Source organism: Mizuhopecten yessoensis, unplaced genomic scaffold (assembly GCF_002113885.1).
Source record: "Mizuhopecten yessoensis strain PY_sf001 unplaced genomic scaffold, ASM211388v2 scaffold5629, whole genome shotgun sequence".
Lineage (NCBI taxonomy): Eukaryota > Metazoa > Mollusca > Bivalvia > Pectinida > Pectinidae > Mizuhopecten > Mizuhopecten yessoensis.
Window position 1 is genome coordinate 81,158 of NW_018406144.1, and position 17,154 is coordinate 98,311.

General features: G+C 38.1%; 1 protein-coding gene across 2 annotated transcripts; it reads left to right on the forward strand.

Annotated features, from left to right (window-relative positions):
* The first annotated feature begins 278 nt into the window (after positions 1 to 278).
* On the forward strand, positions 279 to 16,495 carry LOC110450987 (glucose-repressible alcohol dehydrogenase transcriptional effector-like). Of its 2 annotated transcripts, none has more exons than XM_021498806.1 (7): positions 279 to 393; positions 4,130 to 4,421; positions 10,533 to 10,671; positions 11,583 to 11,771; positions 13,781 to 13,960; positions 14,091 to 14,171; positions 15,571 to 16,495. In XM_021498806.1, exons 2-7 carry the CDS (start codon positions 4,138 to 4,140, stop codon positions 15,784 to 15,786), a joined length of 1,089 nt encoding a protein of 362 aa, XP_021354481.1. In that variant the 5' UTR covers positions 279 to 393; positions 4,130 to 4,137; the 3' UTR covers positions 15,787 to 16,495. The 2 variants fall into 2 exon arrangements, with proteins under 2 accessions (XP_021354481.1, XP_021354482.1); XM_021498807.1 differs by lacking the exon at positions 279 to 393 and adding an exon at positions 400 to 511.
* Positions 16,496 to 17,154: the final 659 nt, after the last annotated feature.

The window sequence follows — 17,154 nt, forward strand, 5'->3', positions numbered from 1 at the left end:
ATGGATTAATTTCATTTCAAGTCGAGAGACTCATGGGGCCTGTTCGTTTATGCGGAACAACCGGTTTGTCCGTTTATAAATGTAACAATTTCGGGTATAGTCCCGGCGGACCTGCAAATGTTTATGAAGGCCTTTCAAGGCTTTGTCAAGGCTCGCATGAGAGCAGCATCAGATTACTATGTCCGCCCTTATTTAATAAACGAACAACTGTGGTCCGACCGGTTTAACCGTTTTCTGTGGAATTGGAATCCGGGTCCGGAAACCTTTGTGGCGTTTAGACGACATATATCGACTTCCGCTTAAAAGACAGCAATACATCTTATTATATAATTATCCGCCGACAGAGTGCTGGATCTCTCCAGGGCTAGTAGCCGTATTGTCATCCAGCAGACGGTGAGCAGACATTGCGCTTAATATTTGATGAACATATAAAACCCTTCGGTAACGCGTGATTAAATCTCCTGGGGAAACTTTCAAGTAATCTAATCCGGTCACCCTAATGAAAGCCCAGGTAAGAATGACTGCCCAGAGAGTGTCCAGTGAGGTTTTTGCGCCTCCAGGAATTCACTAAAAGATCTTTTCCGGCTTATTTTTTTCTGATTAAAACATTATGAACCCTTACCTCACAACATGCAAAAAAATCGATCGTACCGGTGCAAAGTACAGAAATGCACTATATGCAATGCAAGGGAAGTAACTCTTATAGAAATACTAGTCTAAAACTCGCAGCACCGCACATTTACATGTGAAATTATTATATTGGAAAATCGTTTAATTGTTTATTGCGACATTATTACATTAATTATGCAATTATCTTCTACAAAAATATTGCCAAAACATGTATTTAGTAGAATATGTTTACCAGTTAAATTAAAATATAAATTGTGGACGGTGTATGTTTATAGCTCAATGATGCAAATATTATTTAATGATATAAATAGGGAAGTGATTAAATAGTAAGTTTTATGACTGCATGGTGCTAATCCCCAACACTGATTGGAGGAGCGACTTCATGCGATGAGTCTGTAAATATGTTACAGACCTCATTCTATGAAGAGAAAAGTATTACAGACCTTGACCTATAAATAGAAAAAGTGTTACAGACCGCTACAAAAAAAGGCCTAGGTAATTTCCCTGTCAATCAGGGATAGATCGAAACTGAATTCCACACTTGATTTATGATATGACATTTTACAATGAGATTGCGCCTCGGTGAATATTGTTCAGGCCAAGTCGTAAATCAGGGATAGACCGAAACTGAAGTCCACCATGGTTTTATAATAAAATATGACATTTTACAATGAGATTGCGCCTCAGTGAATATTGTTCAGGCCAAGTCAGTTAATCAGGGATAGACCGAAACTGGAGTCCATGATTGGCATTAGTATTTAAAATGTTACATTGTACTTTGAAAAATAAAATATTTATTCAAAACGTTAATTGACAGTCAATAGTTTTCACATTTAATACAATATAACAATAATAGAAGGTTAATCATATTTCTATATAATAACAAAAGTATAGTAAATAAATAAAACTGATATTCCTATAATTTAGATAAAGAATGTTAATTCAGGAATGATAAAATAAAATTATTGTGGCCAAAAGTATGATTATAAATATTTCATAATGTCAAATGGGCAACAATTACTACAAATATCATTTTATTACATAAACTAGACTCTTTTGTGGAACATTTTTCTTCGAAGTGCCAGGAACATTCTTATAGAGCTATGCGTTTTTAAAATAATGGCCAATAGTTGTAAAGGTAAATCTTCATGAGTTACTTCCCCTGCCATCATTGACAAACAAAATCTGGGTAATTTAATCAGTAAATTGTAATATTTCCACTCATCCGATCAAACTCAGATTTTGCATGTATCTAAGTTATGACATTTAATGTAAAGTGAAAAAGAAATAAGTAAAAAAACTTGCTGGACAAGAAAAAAACTGGCTTGGCACTCATTTCTACCCTAGAACAAAATCTGCATAATCAAACTGAAATTTGCCTGTAGTTAGGTAATGACATTTACTATATAAATTCGAAGAAACCTGGCTAGGCACTCTTTTCAATGCTGAGCACTGATTAGGGTGACATGTAATTTAGCGCGGTTTTCGTTGAACCGCGGTGTATCGTTACAGCCTTAACATGTATATTAATTGATGGGAGTCGACTGTTGACATGCTACAAGAAAGACGACGTAACACAACTTGGGTCAGATATTGTCGACTTGACGCAGAGAGCAAAACATGGAGCGCTGACATAGTACCTTTTCAGTTGAAAGCTTAAAAACAGTCGCTACTTCTCAAGCGACCAGTCGTTACTTGATAGATGGAATCATGGAAGTAGAAAGTTGGAGATTTTTAAGTTCCTGTTAATGGTAAGCCTAATGGTAGGACAAAAGGGAGAAATAACAGTCTTGGGTTAATTTTATGTACACTTGTGCATCTATTGCACCACAAAAATGCAAGTTATATAAAACACCCTGCTTTTTTATATTTTGATTAACAAAACAGGGGAGATAACTACATCAATCTAACCAATACCGTTATGATTGGTCAATATCAAAAAGTGATATTTTCACACTGAAAATATCACTTTTGATATTTGTCACAGTGTGAAAGATATCAGTTTTATCAAGTTGATAGATCCCGATATTTCACTGGCAAAAATGTAATAAATATGAAGGAAGGGCACCACCTACCTACATATATATAGGGCACTATAAGGGGCCTCTCATGGGAGCTTTTTGGATTTCTTTCTGTTACTGATTCTTTCTTATATTATGATACAAACTAATGAGAAAGGTGGACAGATTAAGTTGTAGTAGGTATTACATAATGAGAATTGGTTTTAAAAGGAAAGGTAGAATTACTCCCATTCCTCCTGATCTAAATTCCTACTGACAGGTGTTTCACTCTAAAACGCTTTACAACATATGGATAATAGTAATAGTTAATATTGTGAAACAAAATAAAGGCTTACAATCACTTTTATACATTTAAGTAAGCAATGTGCACATAATGGAACAAATAAAGGGTGGCGTTTACATGACGTCTCTTTGCAGACATCCTAAAATGCAGACGTGAAAGGCGAGTTTTGATGTCCCTCTTGAATTTGGCCAGGGTATTTCACTTCCTTATAGCAGATGGTAAGCTATTCCACAACGTGGCCGAAACCCTCCCAAAGCACCGGTTTCCATAGGTCACAGTACAAGATTTTAGGACACACAACAATGATTCTGACTCCGACCGCAGTGATCGTGATGGCTGATACAGGGTAACAAGCTCCTGTAGGTACTGAGGAGCTGTTCCATTGAGTGCCTTGTATGTGTACACCAGAATTTTGTACTGCGACCTGTCTCATAGAGGTAACCAGTGCAACGAATAAAGCACAGGTGTAATGTGCTCTCTCTTTCGAGTACGAGTAACCAGCCGTGCTGCAGTATTCTGGACCCTCTGCAGATGACTAGTTAGTTTGTCAGATATACCACAGAGCAGGGCGTTACCCTAATCCAACCAAGAGCTCTAGGTAACAAGTGAATGCACCAAAATTTTGCATGCATCTTCAGTTATAAACTGCCGGATACAGCCGATGTTCCTGATCTTGTAGTAACAGGATTTAGCAATAGCGTTCACTTGTTTCTCCATGTTCAGTGAACTATCAAAGTATACCCCTAGGTTTTTAACAGCTGGGACAGTCTCAATAGTTCTGGAACTGACCTTGAGCTGGAGAGCCATTGTTTGCTGACACTTTGGGGAAAAGACAATTAGTTCCAACTTTTCCTGATTAAGCTTTAGCAATTGGTGGCGTTCATCCAGGTACTGATATCTGTCAGACAAGTTTCCAGATTTTCTGAGACGGTATCCCAACTGTCCTGTGGATTGATGACCATGTAAATTTGTGTGTCATCAGCATAGCAATGATAGCGAAGACTATGGCGACGACAAATCTCTCCAATCGGTTTCGGGTACAGGCAATATTTTCGTGGTCCTAACACCGACCCATGTGGAACCCTGAAATCTAGTACGACTTTGTCATGTGAGGTGGTTGATTCGATGACAAAAACAACATAAAGACAAATGTCTTACTATTTTACCAGTAGTCATCCAAATACTTTCATTTCAGGTATAAAGATGTCAGTTCCAGAAAGTTTCCGACACAGAGAGATGGTCAGTAACGAGGACAAGATTACCAGAGGCAGTGAGGAATTCTCTGTAGTGACGTACAACTTACTGGCTGCCTGTCATGTTCCACGCTGGGACTATAGCTACACAAAAGCTGACCCCAAAACACTGCAACTGTCCTATCGTCATGAAATCCTAATGAAGGAGGTCATATATCTTGATAATGATATCATTTGTTTCCAAGAGGTTGGACCAACATACTGGAAGGAAACACTAGAGGCAGATATGAAGAGGTTATTTATTTATATACTACGTACATGTTTCAATTTTATAATTGCTACAGGTAATTTGAATTTTGTGACTTTTTTTCTCTTTCCTTATGTATGTCACAATTATCTGCAATATATAAAAATTAATTATGGAAATGAGCATAGCTTGGGAAGTGAATTGCAGATAAAGGCTATACATGTACATTAATTGTTTTTATGTTCATGTAGTCTTTTGCCATTAGATGTACTGATTTCAAGTGATTGTATGACAGATATTATGATTTCCAAGATGAAAATAGGTTTGCTACAGTTCCTGTGTCATTGTCTGATTATTATATAACTCTTTACAATTAATTGATTTTTACCATCAAATATAACATTTACAATATCAGTATAATATACTGATTCCTTTGCTATTGATTTTTTTTACATCTTCTACCCATTAAACCTTTTAGATTAAGTTTGACATATTTCTTTTTAAGTGTTGTTTGACCTCAAATTGTGAAATAGCTGTACAACAGTATATATAAACAAAACAATTGTAACCTCAACAATGTTGGTGGTCACTAGATTAATTTACACAGGTAACTCAGTTTGTTTGTCCATCCATTCCATCTTGTTATCTATTTTACCTTTGCTTTCTCCACCTGATATTGTGCATCCGGGTATTATTTTTTTCATTCTGACCTTTTTATGGAGTTATTGCCCTTTGTTGAAAAATGCTTGCCAGCTCAACTTCTCCAAAACCACTGGGCCAATTTCAATGGAAGTTTTCAGATATGAAAACTAACACCTGATGTTGTGCATACTTGTATTATTTTTTCAATCTGACCCTTTTTCACGGAGCAATGGCCCTTTGTTTAAAAATACTTCTACAGACAACTCCTCAAACACTATGCTACCAATTTCAGCAGAACTTTTCACATATGATAACTACCACCTGGTGTTGTGCATCCAGGTACTTTTTTCCCAACCCTTTTATGGAGTTATGGCCCTTTGTTGAAAGATCCTTGTCCTGACTTCTCCTATTCTACCGGGCCAATTTCATAGAAAGTTTACAGATATATTAACTGCCCCCTAACGTTGTGCATCCAGGTAGTACTTTTTCATTCCGACCCTTTTAAAAGGAGTTATAGCCCTTTGTTAAAAAAACCTTTGTCTGTTTCCTAAACTACTAGGCAAATTTCAATGAAAGTTTACAGATATGGTAATTACCCCCTGATTTCTTGGATCAGGGTAGTACTTTTTCAATTCTACCCTTTTTAAGGAGTTATGTCCCTTTGTTAATTTTTTTTCCTAACATCTCTTCCTTAGCTACTGGGATAATTTCAGCAAAACTCGTTCATCTGGGCTAACAAGATTTGGTTTGCAAATATGTGTTGTCATTGGGAGGGAGTACAGGAAGTATGTGAGTGACCTATATACTTATATAAGTGTTCAGCTCATCCAATAAAGAAATCATTACTGAGGGGCGACTATATATTTAGCTTACAGTTCTGGTTTATATAGGAGCTGGGGTATTATAAAAGCCTTTGGCTTACAGTTCTTGTTTACACAGGTTGAGATATAGAAGTATGATTACCTAGTACCTATATACACACATGTTAACTTATATATTTACACAGGTTGAGATATAGGGGTGTGTTTACCTACAGTTGTTGACTTATATATTTACTCAGTTTGAGATATAGGGGTGTGTTTACCTGCAGTTGTTGACTTATATATTTACACAGGTTGAGAATTAGGGGTGTGTTTACCTACAGTTATTGACTTATATATTTACACAGGTTGAGATATAGGGGTAATGTTCACCTACAGTTGTTGACTTATATATTTACACAGGTTGAGAATTAGGGGTGTGGTTACCTACAGTTATTGACTTATATATTTACGCAGGTTGAGATATAGGGTTGTGTTTACCTACAGTCGGTGACTTATATATTTACACAGGTTAAGATATAGGGGTAATGTTCACCTACAGTTGTTGACTTCTATATTTACACAGGTTGGGATATATGGGTGTGTTTACCTACAGGTGGTGACTTATATTTTTACACAGATTGAGAAGTAGGGGTGTGTTTACCTGCAGTTGTTGACTTATATTTTTACACAGATTGAGAAGTAGGGGTGTGTTTACCTGCAGTTGTTGACTTATATATTTACACAGGTTGAGATATAGGGGTAATGTTTACCTACAGTTGTTGGTTATTATATTTACACAGGTTGAGATATAGGGGTAATGTTTACCTACAGTTGTTGACTTCTATATTTACACAGGTTGAGATATATGGGTGTGTTTACCTACAGTTGTTGACTTATATTTTTACACAGATTGAGAAATAGGGGTGTGTTTACCTACGGTTGTTGGTTATTATATTTACACAGGTTGAGATATAGGGGTAATGTTTACCTGCAGTTGTTGACTTATATATTTACACAGGTTGAGATATAGGGGTGTGTTTATCTACATTTGTTGACTTATATATTTCCACAGGTTGAGATATATGGGTGTGTTTACCTGACTTATATATTTACACATGTTGAGATACATGGGTGTGTTTCCCTACAGTTGACCTATGTATTACCCAGGCTGGGGTAAATGGGGGGGTTTACCTACAGGTGTTGACTTATATATTTCCACAGGTTGAGATATATGGGTGTGTTTACCTACAGTTGTTGACTTATATATTTACACAGGTTGAGATACATGGGTGTGTTTCCCTACAGTTGACCTATTGTATTACACAGGCTGGGGTACATGGGTGTGTTTACCTACAGTTGACCTATTTATTACACAGGCTGGGATAAATGGGTGTGTTTACCAACAGTTGACCTATGTATTACACAGGCTGGGGGACATGGGGGTGTTTACCTACAGTTGACCTATGTATTATACAGGCTGTGGTACATGGGTGTGTTTCACTTCAGTTGACCGATGTATTACACAGGCTGTGGTACATGGGTGTGTTTACATTCAGTTGACCGATGTATTACACAGGCTGTGGTACATGGGTGTGTTTACCTTCAGTTGTTGACCTATTTATTACACAGGCTGGGATAAATGGGTGTGTTTACCAACAGTTTACCTATGTATTACACAGGCTGGGGTACATGGGGGGGTTTACCTACAGTTGACCTATGTATTACACAGGCTGGGGGACATGGGGGTGTTTACCTACAGTTGACCTATTTATTATACAGGCTGGGGTACATGGGTGTGTTTACCTACAGTTGACCTATGTATTATACAGGCTGTGGTACATGGGTGTGTTTACCTTCAGTTGACCGATGTATTACACAGGCTGGGGTACATGGGTGTGTTTACCTATAGTTGACCTATGTAATACACCAATCTAATTAAAATTATATCTTCACATCGCTCCCGTTTACTGATATGACGCGTTGAAGATCTTACAACATCCCGTAGGGGGTCACGTCAGAGGTCAACATGAATACATTTTCGCATTTATAACAAGCCAATCAAAACGCGACATAACTCTTTCATTCAACCAATCAGAAAGCAGGACCTGTAGCATTTAATGCAGACACCTCTTAGCCCAAAATCCACTTTTTCGTCTGGTCCAGTGTTAGTTTGAATATTGCGAAGCCTGTCATAGGTTAATTTTAGTTGCAGGTTGTTAAACTTTTTAACGACAACATCACCAGAAGAGGAAGTCTCTCTTATCTCAAAGCAAAATCCACAAACTGTACAAACGTTGTCTTGTAGATCGACACGGCGTGGTGTCATGGGCGCCGCCATTTTCGATGCTCATTTGACACCTCTCGGTCTTTTATCATAGCAAGTGTGTTCCGAAATCATTAAATGGTCACTTACAGAAATGCGTAAGCTCTAATCTGATTGGTTAATGCAAAGGTCGCCTGAACATGACCCTCTACGGGATGTTGTTAGATCTCCAACGCGACATATCGGTAAACGGGAGCGATGTGGAGATATAATTTTAATTAGATTTGTATTACACAGGCTGGGGGACATGGGGGTGTTTACCAACAGTTGACCTTTGTATTACACAGACTGGGGTACATGTGTGTGTTGACTTACAGTTGACCTATTTATAACACAGGCTGGGGTACAAGGGTGTGTTTACCTACATTGAGATACATGGGTGTGTTTCCCTACAGTTGACCTATTGTATTACACAGGCTGGGTACATGGGTGTGTTTTCCTTCACTTGACCTATTTATTACAGAGGCTGGGGTACATGGGTATGTTTTCCTACAGTTGACCTATTGTATTACACAGGCTGGGGTAAATAGGGGGGTTTACTTACAGTTGACTTATTTATTACACAGGCTGTGGAAATTGGGGTGTTTACCTGCAGTTGACCTATTTATTACCCAGGCTGTGGCAATGGGTGTGGTTACCTTCACTTGACCTATTTATTACATAGGCTGGGGTACATGGGGGTGTTTACTTACAGTTGTCCTATTTATTACACAGGATGTGGCAATGGGTGTGTCTACCTTCAGTTGTTGACCTATTTATGTAGCATTTAATGCAGACACCTCTTAGCCCAAAATCCACTTTTTCGTCTGGTCCAGAGTTAGTTTGAATATTGCGTAGCCTGTCATAGGTTAATTTTAGTTGCAGGTGTGTTTACCTACAGTGGACCTATTTATTACACAGGCCGGGGTACATGGGTGTGTTGACCTACTGTTGTTGACCTATTTATGTAGCATTTAATGCAGACACCTCTTAGCCCAAAATGCACTTTTTCGTCTGGTCCAGTGTTAGTTTGATATTGCGAAGCCTGTCCTAGGTTAATTTTAGTTGCAGGTTGTTAAACTTTTTAACGACAACATCAACTTATATTTTTACACAGATTGAGAAATAGGGGTATGTTTACCTCCGGTTGTTGGTTATTATATTTACACAGGTTGAGATACATGGGTGTGTTTCCCTACAGTTGACCTATTGTATTACACAGGCTGGGGGAAATGGGGGGGTTTACCTACAGTTGTCCTATTTATTACACAGGCGGGGGTACATGGGTGTGTTCACCTACAGTTGACCTATCTTTTATATTTGCACAGGTTGAGATATAGCGGTGCGTTTACCTACAGTTGTTCACCTATGTATTACACAGGCTGTGGCCATGGGGGGGTTTTCCTTCACTTGACCTATTTATTACATAGGCTGGGGTACATGGGCGTGTTTACCTACAGTTGTTCACCTATGTATTACACAGGCTGGGTTTCATGGGTGTGTTTACCTCCAGTTGACCTATTTATTATACAGGCTGGGGTGCATGAGTGTGATTCCCTACAGTTGGCATATTTATTACACAGGCTCTGGCAATGGGTGTGTTTAACTTCAGTTGTTGAACTATTTATTACACAGGCCGGGGTACATGGGTGTGTCTACCTACAGTTGACCTATGTAATACACAGGCTGGGGTACATAGGTGTGTTTACCTACAGTTGACTTATTTATTACACAGGCTGTGGGAATGGGTGTGTTTACCTTAGCATTTAATGCAGACACCTCTTAGCCCAAAATGCACTTTTTCGTCTGGTCCAGAGTTAGTTTGAATATTGCGTAGCCTGTCATAGGTTAATTTTAGTTGCAGGTTGTTAAACTTTTTAACGACAACATCAACTTATATTTTTACACAGATTCAGAAATAGGGGTGTGTTTACCTACAATTGACCTATTTATTACATAGGCTGGGGTACATGGCTGGGGTTACTTACAGTTGACCTATTTACTACACAGGCTGGGGTACACGGGTGTGTTTACCTACAATTGACCTATTTATTACAGAGGCTGGGGTACATGGGTGTGTTTACCTACAGTTGACCTATTTATTACACAGGCTGTGGCAATGGGTGTGTTTACCTTCAGTTGTTGACCTATTTATTACACAGGCTGGGGTACATGGGTGTGTTTACTTACAGTTGACCTATTTATTACACAGGCTGTGGCAATGGGTGTGTTTACCTTCACTTGACCTATTTATTACACAGGCTGGGGTACATGGGTGTGTTTAGCTACAGTTGACCTATTTATTACACAGGCTGGGGGACATGGGTGTGTTTACTTACAGTTGACCTATTTATCACACAGGCTGGGGTACATGGGTGTGTTTACCTACAGTTGACCTATTTATTACACAGGCTGGGGTACATGGGTGTGTTTGTCAGGAAGAAGGAGGACAATGACTACTATGATGAAGGGTGTGCCACGTTCTGGAAGAATACAAAATTTACTCTGGAAGAAAAAAAAAAGTTCTACCTAGGGGATGTAGCAGGCAAAGTATATATATCTACCAATACACAAAACATTATGTACTCAAAAGAAATTTCATCAGGAAATTATACATGTGTTAGTGTGTTTGTGTTGAGATAAAGAAGGGTTAACCCACACGTTAAGCTACATATATATTACCACTGTCAATATTTTAATCCATTTCAAAAAGAACTATTCCATAAAAAGTACATTTGTTGCAATGTTTTTACAAAATTACAATTGTTTGAAATTTGAATTTTTCAAAATACAAATAGGCTAGTAATTTAGTAATAAATATAAAAAAAAATGCTGCGGCCAAACAAATATGACTGCTAAGTCTACACCTTCCAGTAATACTTAGTGAATGGCACCAAATGGGAGTCCAATCTCATTTTTGTGCAAAGTCGATGAAAATAAAAATTACATTGAAAGATACATAACTTGACTTGGAAAGATACTCTAAGCCAAGATGCTGGCATGGAGCGCTATGATGTTTGTAAAGGAAATGGTCTTGACGTTATCTTAGGTAACAGTGGTCAAATTTACCTGGTAAACACACAAAACGTCTTCTTCTGAAGGACTGAAATGCCTACAGTTATAGGCCTGTAAATTGCTGGCATGCAGTGTTACAAAGATTGTAAAGATTGGCCGCTGTACAGGTACATATTATCAGGGTTTGAGGTAGTTGTTTACTTTAATTTCCTCGATCTCGCTGTGAGTTGAACACCCTTTCTAATTTTGTTAAGATAAAGGATCAGATATCAAATTATTCAGTTCATAATTCTTAATCAAAATCCTCAGTAAAAGAGTATTTCCACAGAGGCAGTATACATGGTATAAAGTGAACTTGTAGACTTAAAGATCTATTACTAGGAAAAACGTACATTCAACAGAAAATATGAAATAAAATTAAGATCTTACATTTGTTGTATCTGTAGATTATGGAGAGTTTGAATCTCAGTGATGATCCAGAAATTACTAGTCTCTTGAAAACTCGCTATATTGACCGCGCAGACATACTGTTGGTGACAAAACTGAAGTCAGCTGTGTCCGGAGATGTGGTGGTGGTGGCTAATACGCACATTGTCTGGGGGACCGAGTCCCTCACTGACGTCAGAGCTCTCCAGGTGAGTCAACAGTCTTGGAACTCTATAGCAATGTACTCATTTTGAGCTTAAGGTAAACTATTTAAACAGTTTTGTAATATAAAACAAAATTTGTAAGACTAAATATGGCATAAGTTTTCACATGTAAATTCAGCTTCAAGTTAGAGTTAATTCCTTTAATTATTATTTGTGTTATTTGGAATAATGGCCATCAAGCTATCTGGGTCATTTTGACCAAGTGAAAAATCTGTTAAGGAGGCATGAAATCACCGTCCCTGTCTCAATATGTACCTTGACAGGTACCTACTGAGACAGGGATGGTTTGTATTAGACTACACAACTTGACAGGTTCATACTGAGACAGGGATGGTTTGTATAAGACTACACAACTTGACAGGTACATACTGAGACAGGGACAGTTTGTATTACACTATACACAACTTGTCAGGTTCATACTGAGACAGGGATGGTTTGTATTAGACTACACAACCTGCCAGGTTCATACTGAGACAGGGACGGTTTGTATTAGACTTCACGACCTGTCAGGTTCATACTGAGACAGGGATGGTTTGTATTAGACTACACAACCTGTCAGGTTTATACTGAGACAGGGACGGTTTGTATTAGACTTCACAACCTGTCAGGTTCATACTGAGACAGGGATGGTTTGTATTAGACTACACAACCTGCCAGGTTCATACTGAGACAGGGACGGTTTGTATTAGACTACACAACTTGACAGGTACATACTGAGACAGGGACGGTTTGTATTAGACTTCACAACCTGTCAGGTTCATACTGAGACAGGGATGGTTTGTATAAGACTACACAACTTGTCAGGTTCATACTGAGACAGGGACAGTTTGTATTAGACTACACAACTTGACAGGTACATAATGAGACAGGGACGGTTTGTATTAGACTTCACAACCTGTCAGGTTCATACTGAGACAGGGATGGTTTGTATTAGACTACACAACTTGTCAGGTACATACTGAGACAGGGATGGTTTGTATTAGACTACACAACCTGTAAGGTTCATACTGAGACAGGGACGGTTTGTATTAGACTTCAGAACCTGTGAGGTAGATACTGAGACAGGGACGGTTTGTATTAGACTATACAACTTGACAGGTACATACTGAGACAGGGATGGTTTGTATTAGACTACACAACTTGACAGGTACATACTAAGACAGGGATGGTTTGTATTAGACTTCACAACCTGTCAGGTACATACTGAGACAGGGACGGTTTGTATTAGACTTCAGAACCTGTCAGGTACATACTGAGACAGGGACGGTTTGTATTAGACTACACAACCTGTCAGGTACATACTAAGACAGGGACTGTTTGTATTACACTATACACAACCTGTCAGGTACATACTGAGACAGGAACGGTTTGTATAAGACTACACAACTTGACATTTGAATATTTATCATACATTATATGTGTTATATCTGGGAAGTAAAGGAGGAATGTTTGAATAGTTTACCTCAAAAATTCTTCCCACATGTGTCATGGTTTGATATTGGTAAGTGTAGATTGGCTGATTGAGAAGGAAGAACTTGTCTCTGACTTCAGTTAAGGTTGTGCCCCTGGTCTTTCTGGATGAGGAGTCGTGGCAGGAAGAACAAAAATCTAATGTTATAATCACCTGTTGATGGTTCTCTGATATCCATTCGTTAAGCTCAGTCATATAAAAAATCATCAAGCATTGAAAGGGATGGCCGCAACTAAAGATAAATTGTGTATGCAGGATATGAAATCCCAGTGGAATCCCACCAAGTTCAGAATTCAGATAGGATCCTGGCAGAATATGAATCCAGGCAGAAGCTTGGCCGGTTATGAAATCCTAGTGGGATCCCAATGTGATGCTTACCCTTGATATCCTTCAAATTTCTATAAAATCCAAGTTGGGAAGCCGATGAGATCGGTCATATTTTCTCTTGGGTAGCAATTGTTGTAGATGATCAACTCCCCATTTTAGTAAACATATATAACCAGCCGGTATGACTTCATTGTAGTGTAGATGCTCCAAACTATGCCTGTCTCGGTATATAGCTGACCAGCCTTACTGCTGTATATTCTGCGGAGATTTCAACTCGACGCCAGAGTCATTAGCCTATACCCTTGTCCAGGGTAAGCAGCCAGAGGGTGATTTAGAACAGGCACTGAAACCAGCATTGGATGACCAGAAGCTTAAGGTAAATCGTCAATTTGAATGTCTAAAATATCAGAGTTGTCCTTTACAATTTCAATGGATCTTCATACAGTGAGAGTACATTAGATTCAATAGATGATTGCATCAGTTAAATAACAGTCATTTTATTTCAGGTGTTTCCTGCTTTCCAGAGACTCCTTGAAAGTTTCCCAACTGATGATCTATCATTACAGAGTGCCTATAAGAGTTGTGTGGTCAGTAACATTTCATTGACATTTTATACGAGCAGGAGTTAGGTTGTATAAAGGTTGTTTAAAAGCTAGGGGCCAAGAAGTTGGGCCGAGGATGGGTAATTTGGCAATATTGCTTTAAATGGCTTTATTGTGTATAAGCGATTTCCCCTCTAAAACCAATAGATGGATATCAACCACATTTTATTTCTCCGTTGATGGGGATTCAAAATTTTACAAATGAAGGAGCTGACCCAAGGGGCTGAGGGGCAGAGCAATAAGATGGATATTTTGGCAATATTGCTTTAAACAACATCTTCTGAAAAATTGATTGGAACTTAACCAATTCAACTTTAAGCAATCTTAGGCAGAGGGAATTTACAATTGTACAAATCGTGGGGCTAACCCCCAAGGGAGCTGAGAGGCGGGACGGAAAAGAGGTATTTGGCAAAATTGCGTTTAAAGACTTCTCAAGAAATACGAGATGTATTCCAACCATTTGTTTTGCCATATTGCTTTAAGTGACGTCTCCTCTTGAATCATAAGAGTGATACCAGTTAGAAACAACCTCAGTTGGTAAATTTTGAAACCAATTGAAGGACTGAACACTGTTGCTGATGGTAGGGGCAAAAATGATGATATGACTTGGAAATGGTCGATACTCCCATTTAATAACTGACAGATGCTTAGTGTAAAGAGACGAATACATGTATGCTACCAGGATGGCTCTGGGCTCAGCCCCGCCCCCTCCTCTGGATATTGAGTCCCTGGGCCCACTTGTATAAAACATCTCAAAGTTAAGGAAAATCTCAAGCAAATTGTATTGTCTATGGGAAATCTTAGACTTGAGGAAATCTCAAAAGTTGAGATGTTTTATACAAGTGGGCACTGGGTCATAACTTTGAAATGATTGAGATTCCCATCCAATAAAGTCCCATCATTTTATCAAAAATATGGTCCAAACATCAAATTCATTGCAAAAGAATTTATTAGTCCACCATCATCAGATGTTGGGCTAATCAAATCACCCTTCGTCTGTGGTTCAGTGCTGTCAATCTGTTCATTCACATGTACACTTTGGTTTCTGCAAGATAACTTGCTTAAATAGTGTTAGATTTTGATGAAACTTGGTATGCGTGTACATTATACAAAACCTGAGACTAAGTCGAGTCAAGGAAAATTTGTGTATATCAAATTAGCATACTGTTCTTAGATTGGTTGACAGTTTCTGCACAATAACTTTGTTGTTATTGTGTGTTAGGGTATATATATATGTCATTTTAATGAATTGTTATTTTTAAAAAGTGCCTTAAATCCTTAAAAATTACAAAAAAATAAAATGTGAGATTGTATTGATGTTTAGTTGATATTTGTAGTGTGTACCTGTGAGATGTACAATAGTATTTATTTTTGTTTACTTCAGGGCAAGGAGCCGTCTGTGACTCACTTTGATAATGGCCTTCCATACACGTTTGACTACATTTTCTATGGCTGCCAGTCTCCAGGGAAGACACTGACCAGTTCGTCTGTGATAGGCTTCCCAGAGGTAGACACATGGACACAAACATTCCCTCCAGATGACCACTTTCCATCTGATCACTTACCAGTAACTGGTCTTTTCAGATTGAATGAGAAATAGTTAACCACGTTCAGTGAATGACGTTTCTGTACACAGAGCCCATTAAAAGATACAATAAAAAAACCCATTAAAATCCCTTTAATCTGCCACATTTAATGGTTATCAAATCTTAATTGCTGTGTAAATTAAAGTTCAATTGCAATTAAAAGTAAATCAATAGACATTAGAAAACTTGGGAGACCATTTTAATTGGCCTTAAATATACTTGCCTGATAACTGTTATAGGCATCATGATTTAATTGCAATGAAAATGCCATTTAATGTAGCAAAATTAACATTTTCTATGATATAAAAGGGGTATTTCTCTTTTTCAAAGCCCTTAGATTAAGGGATCTTACATTGTTTATACCCCTTGCAGTGAAGTTAGGGGCGTATATTTAAATCAACTTGTCTGTCCATAGAAAGTTTTTGTCTGGACAACTCCTCCAAAACTACTGGGCAAAATTCACCAAAAGTTTTCAGATATGATCACTACCACCTGATGTTGTGCATTAAGGTATTTTTTCGACCCTTTTTGATGGAGTTATGGCCCTTTGTTGAAAAGCCCTTGTCCGAACATCTTTTCTTAAACTACTGGGCCTATTTCAATGAAAGTTTACAGAAATGGTAATTACCCCCGGAATTTGTGCATCTAGTGGTATTTTTTTCATTCCGACCCTTTTTACTGAGTTCTGCCAAGTTTGATGACCACTTTAATCGGACTATATTTGGCAGAGTTATGGCCCCTTGAATAACGAAAACCGTCGTTATCTGCAGTTTCCGCTTAATAAATCTAGCAAATATTAGCCAAATTCCTTCAAACTTGATAACAATGTTTGTGTTCCTCTGTCTTTCTGCCCATTTCAAGCACTCTTTGGTTTTCATGTGATAATTGCTGTTGATATTGTGCAGATAAATATCAAATTCCGTGTGCACATCCGACTCATGCCAAGTTTGCAAACCGATGTGATTTGTGCATATTTACGGATAATTAATGAAGTTAGTAAATTCTGATGGATTAAACAATTAATTTACCTCATAATACCTACATATTCAATAAAAAGTCTAACGTCTGTATAGGGCTTTTTTTTTCTTCGAGTTTCAATCTATACATGATGTCTCAACAGCACGATACTGTAACCTCAATAATGTTTAATATGTCCTGCAAGCAGGGGATATACCTTCCATTGCCAAAGGTCAACCAAAACATTGAATTATATGATTCCCAGCCCCCCAGGGGCCTGAGGGGCAGGGTCAAATTGACTAAAATTTCAAAAATCTTCTTCTCAAGACCAAGATATGGTAGAGTCAAATACTCTTCATAGATGGAAGGGTCTTAAGGTGCTTTACCAAAATTGTGAATTTTATGACCCTGGGGTCTATGTTTTT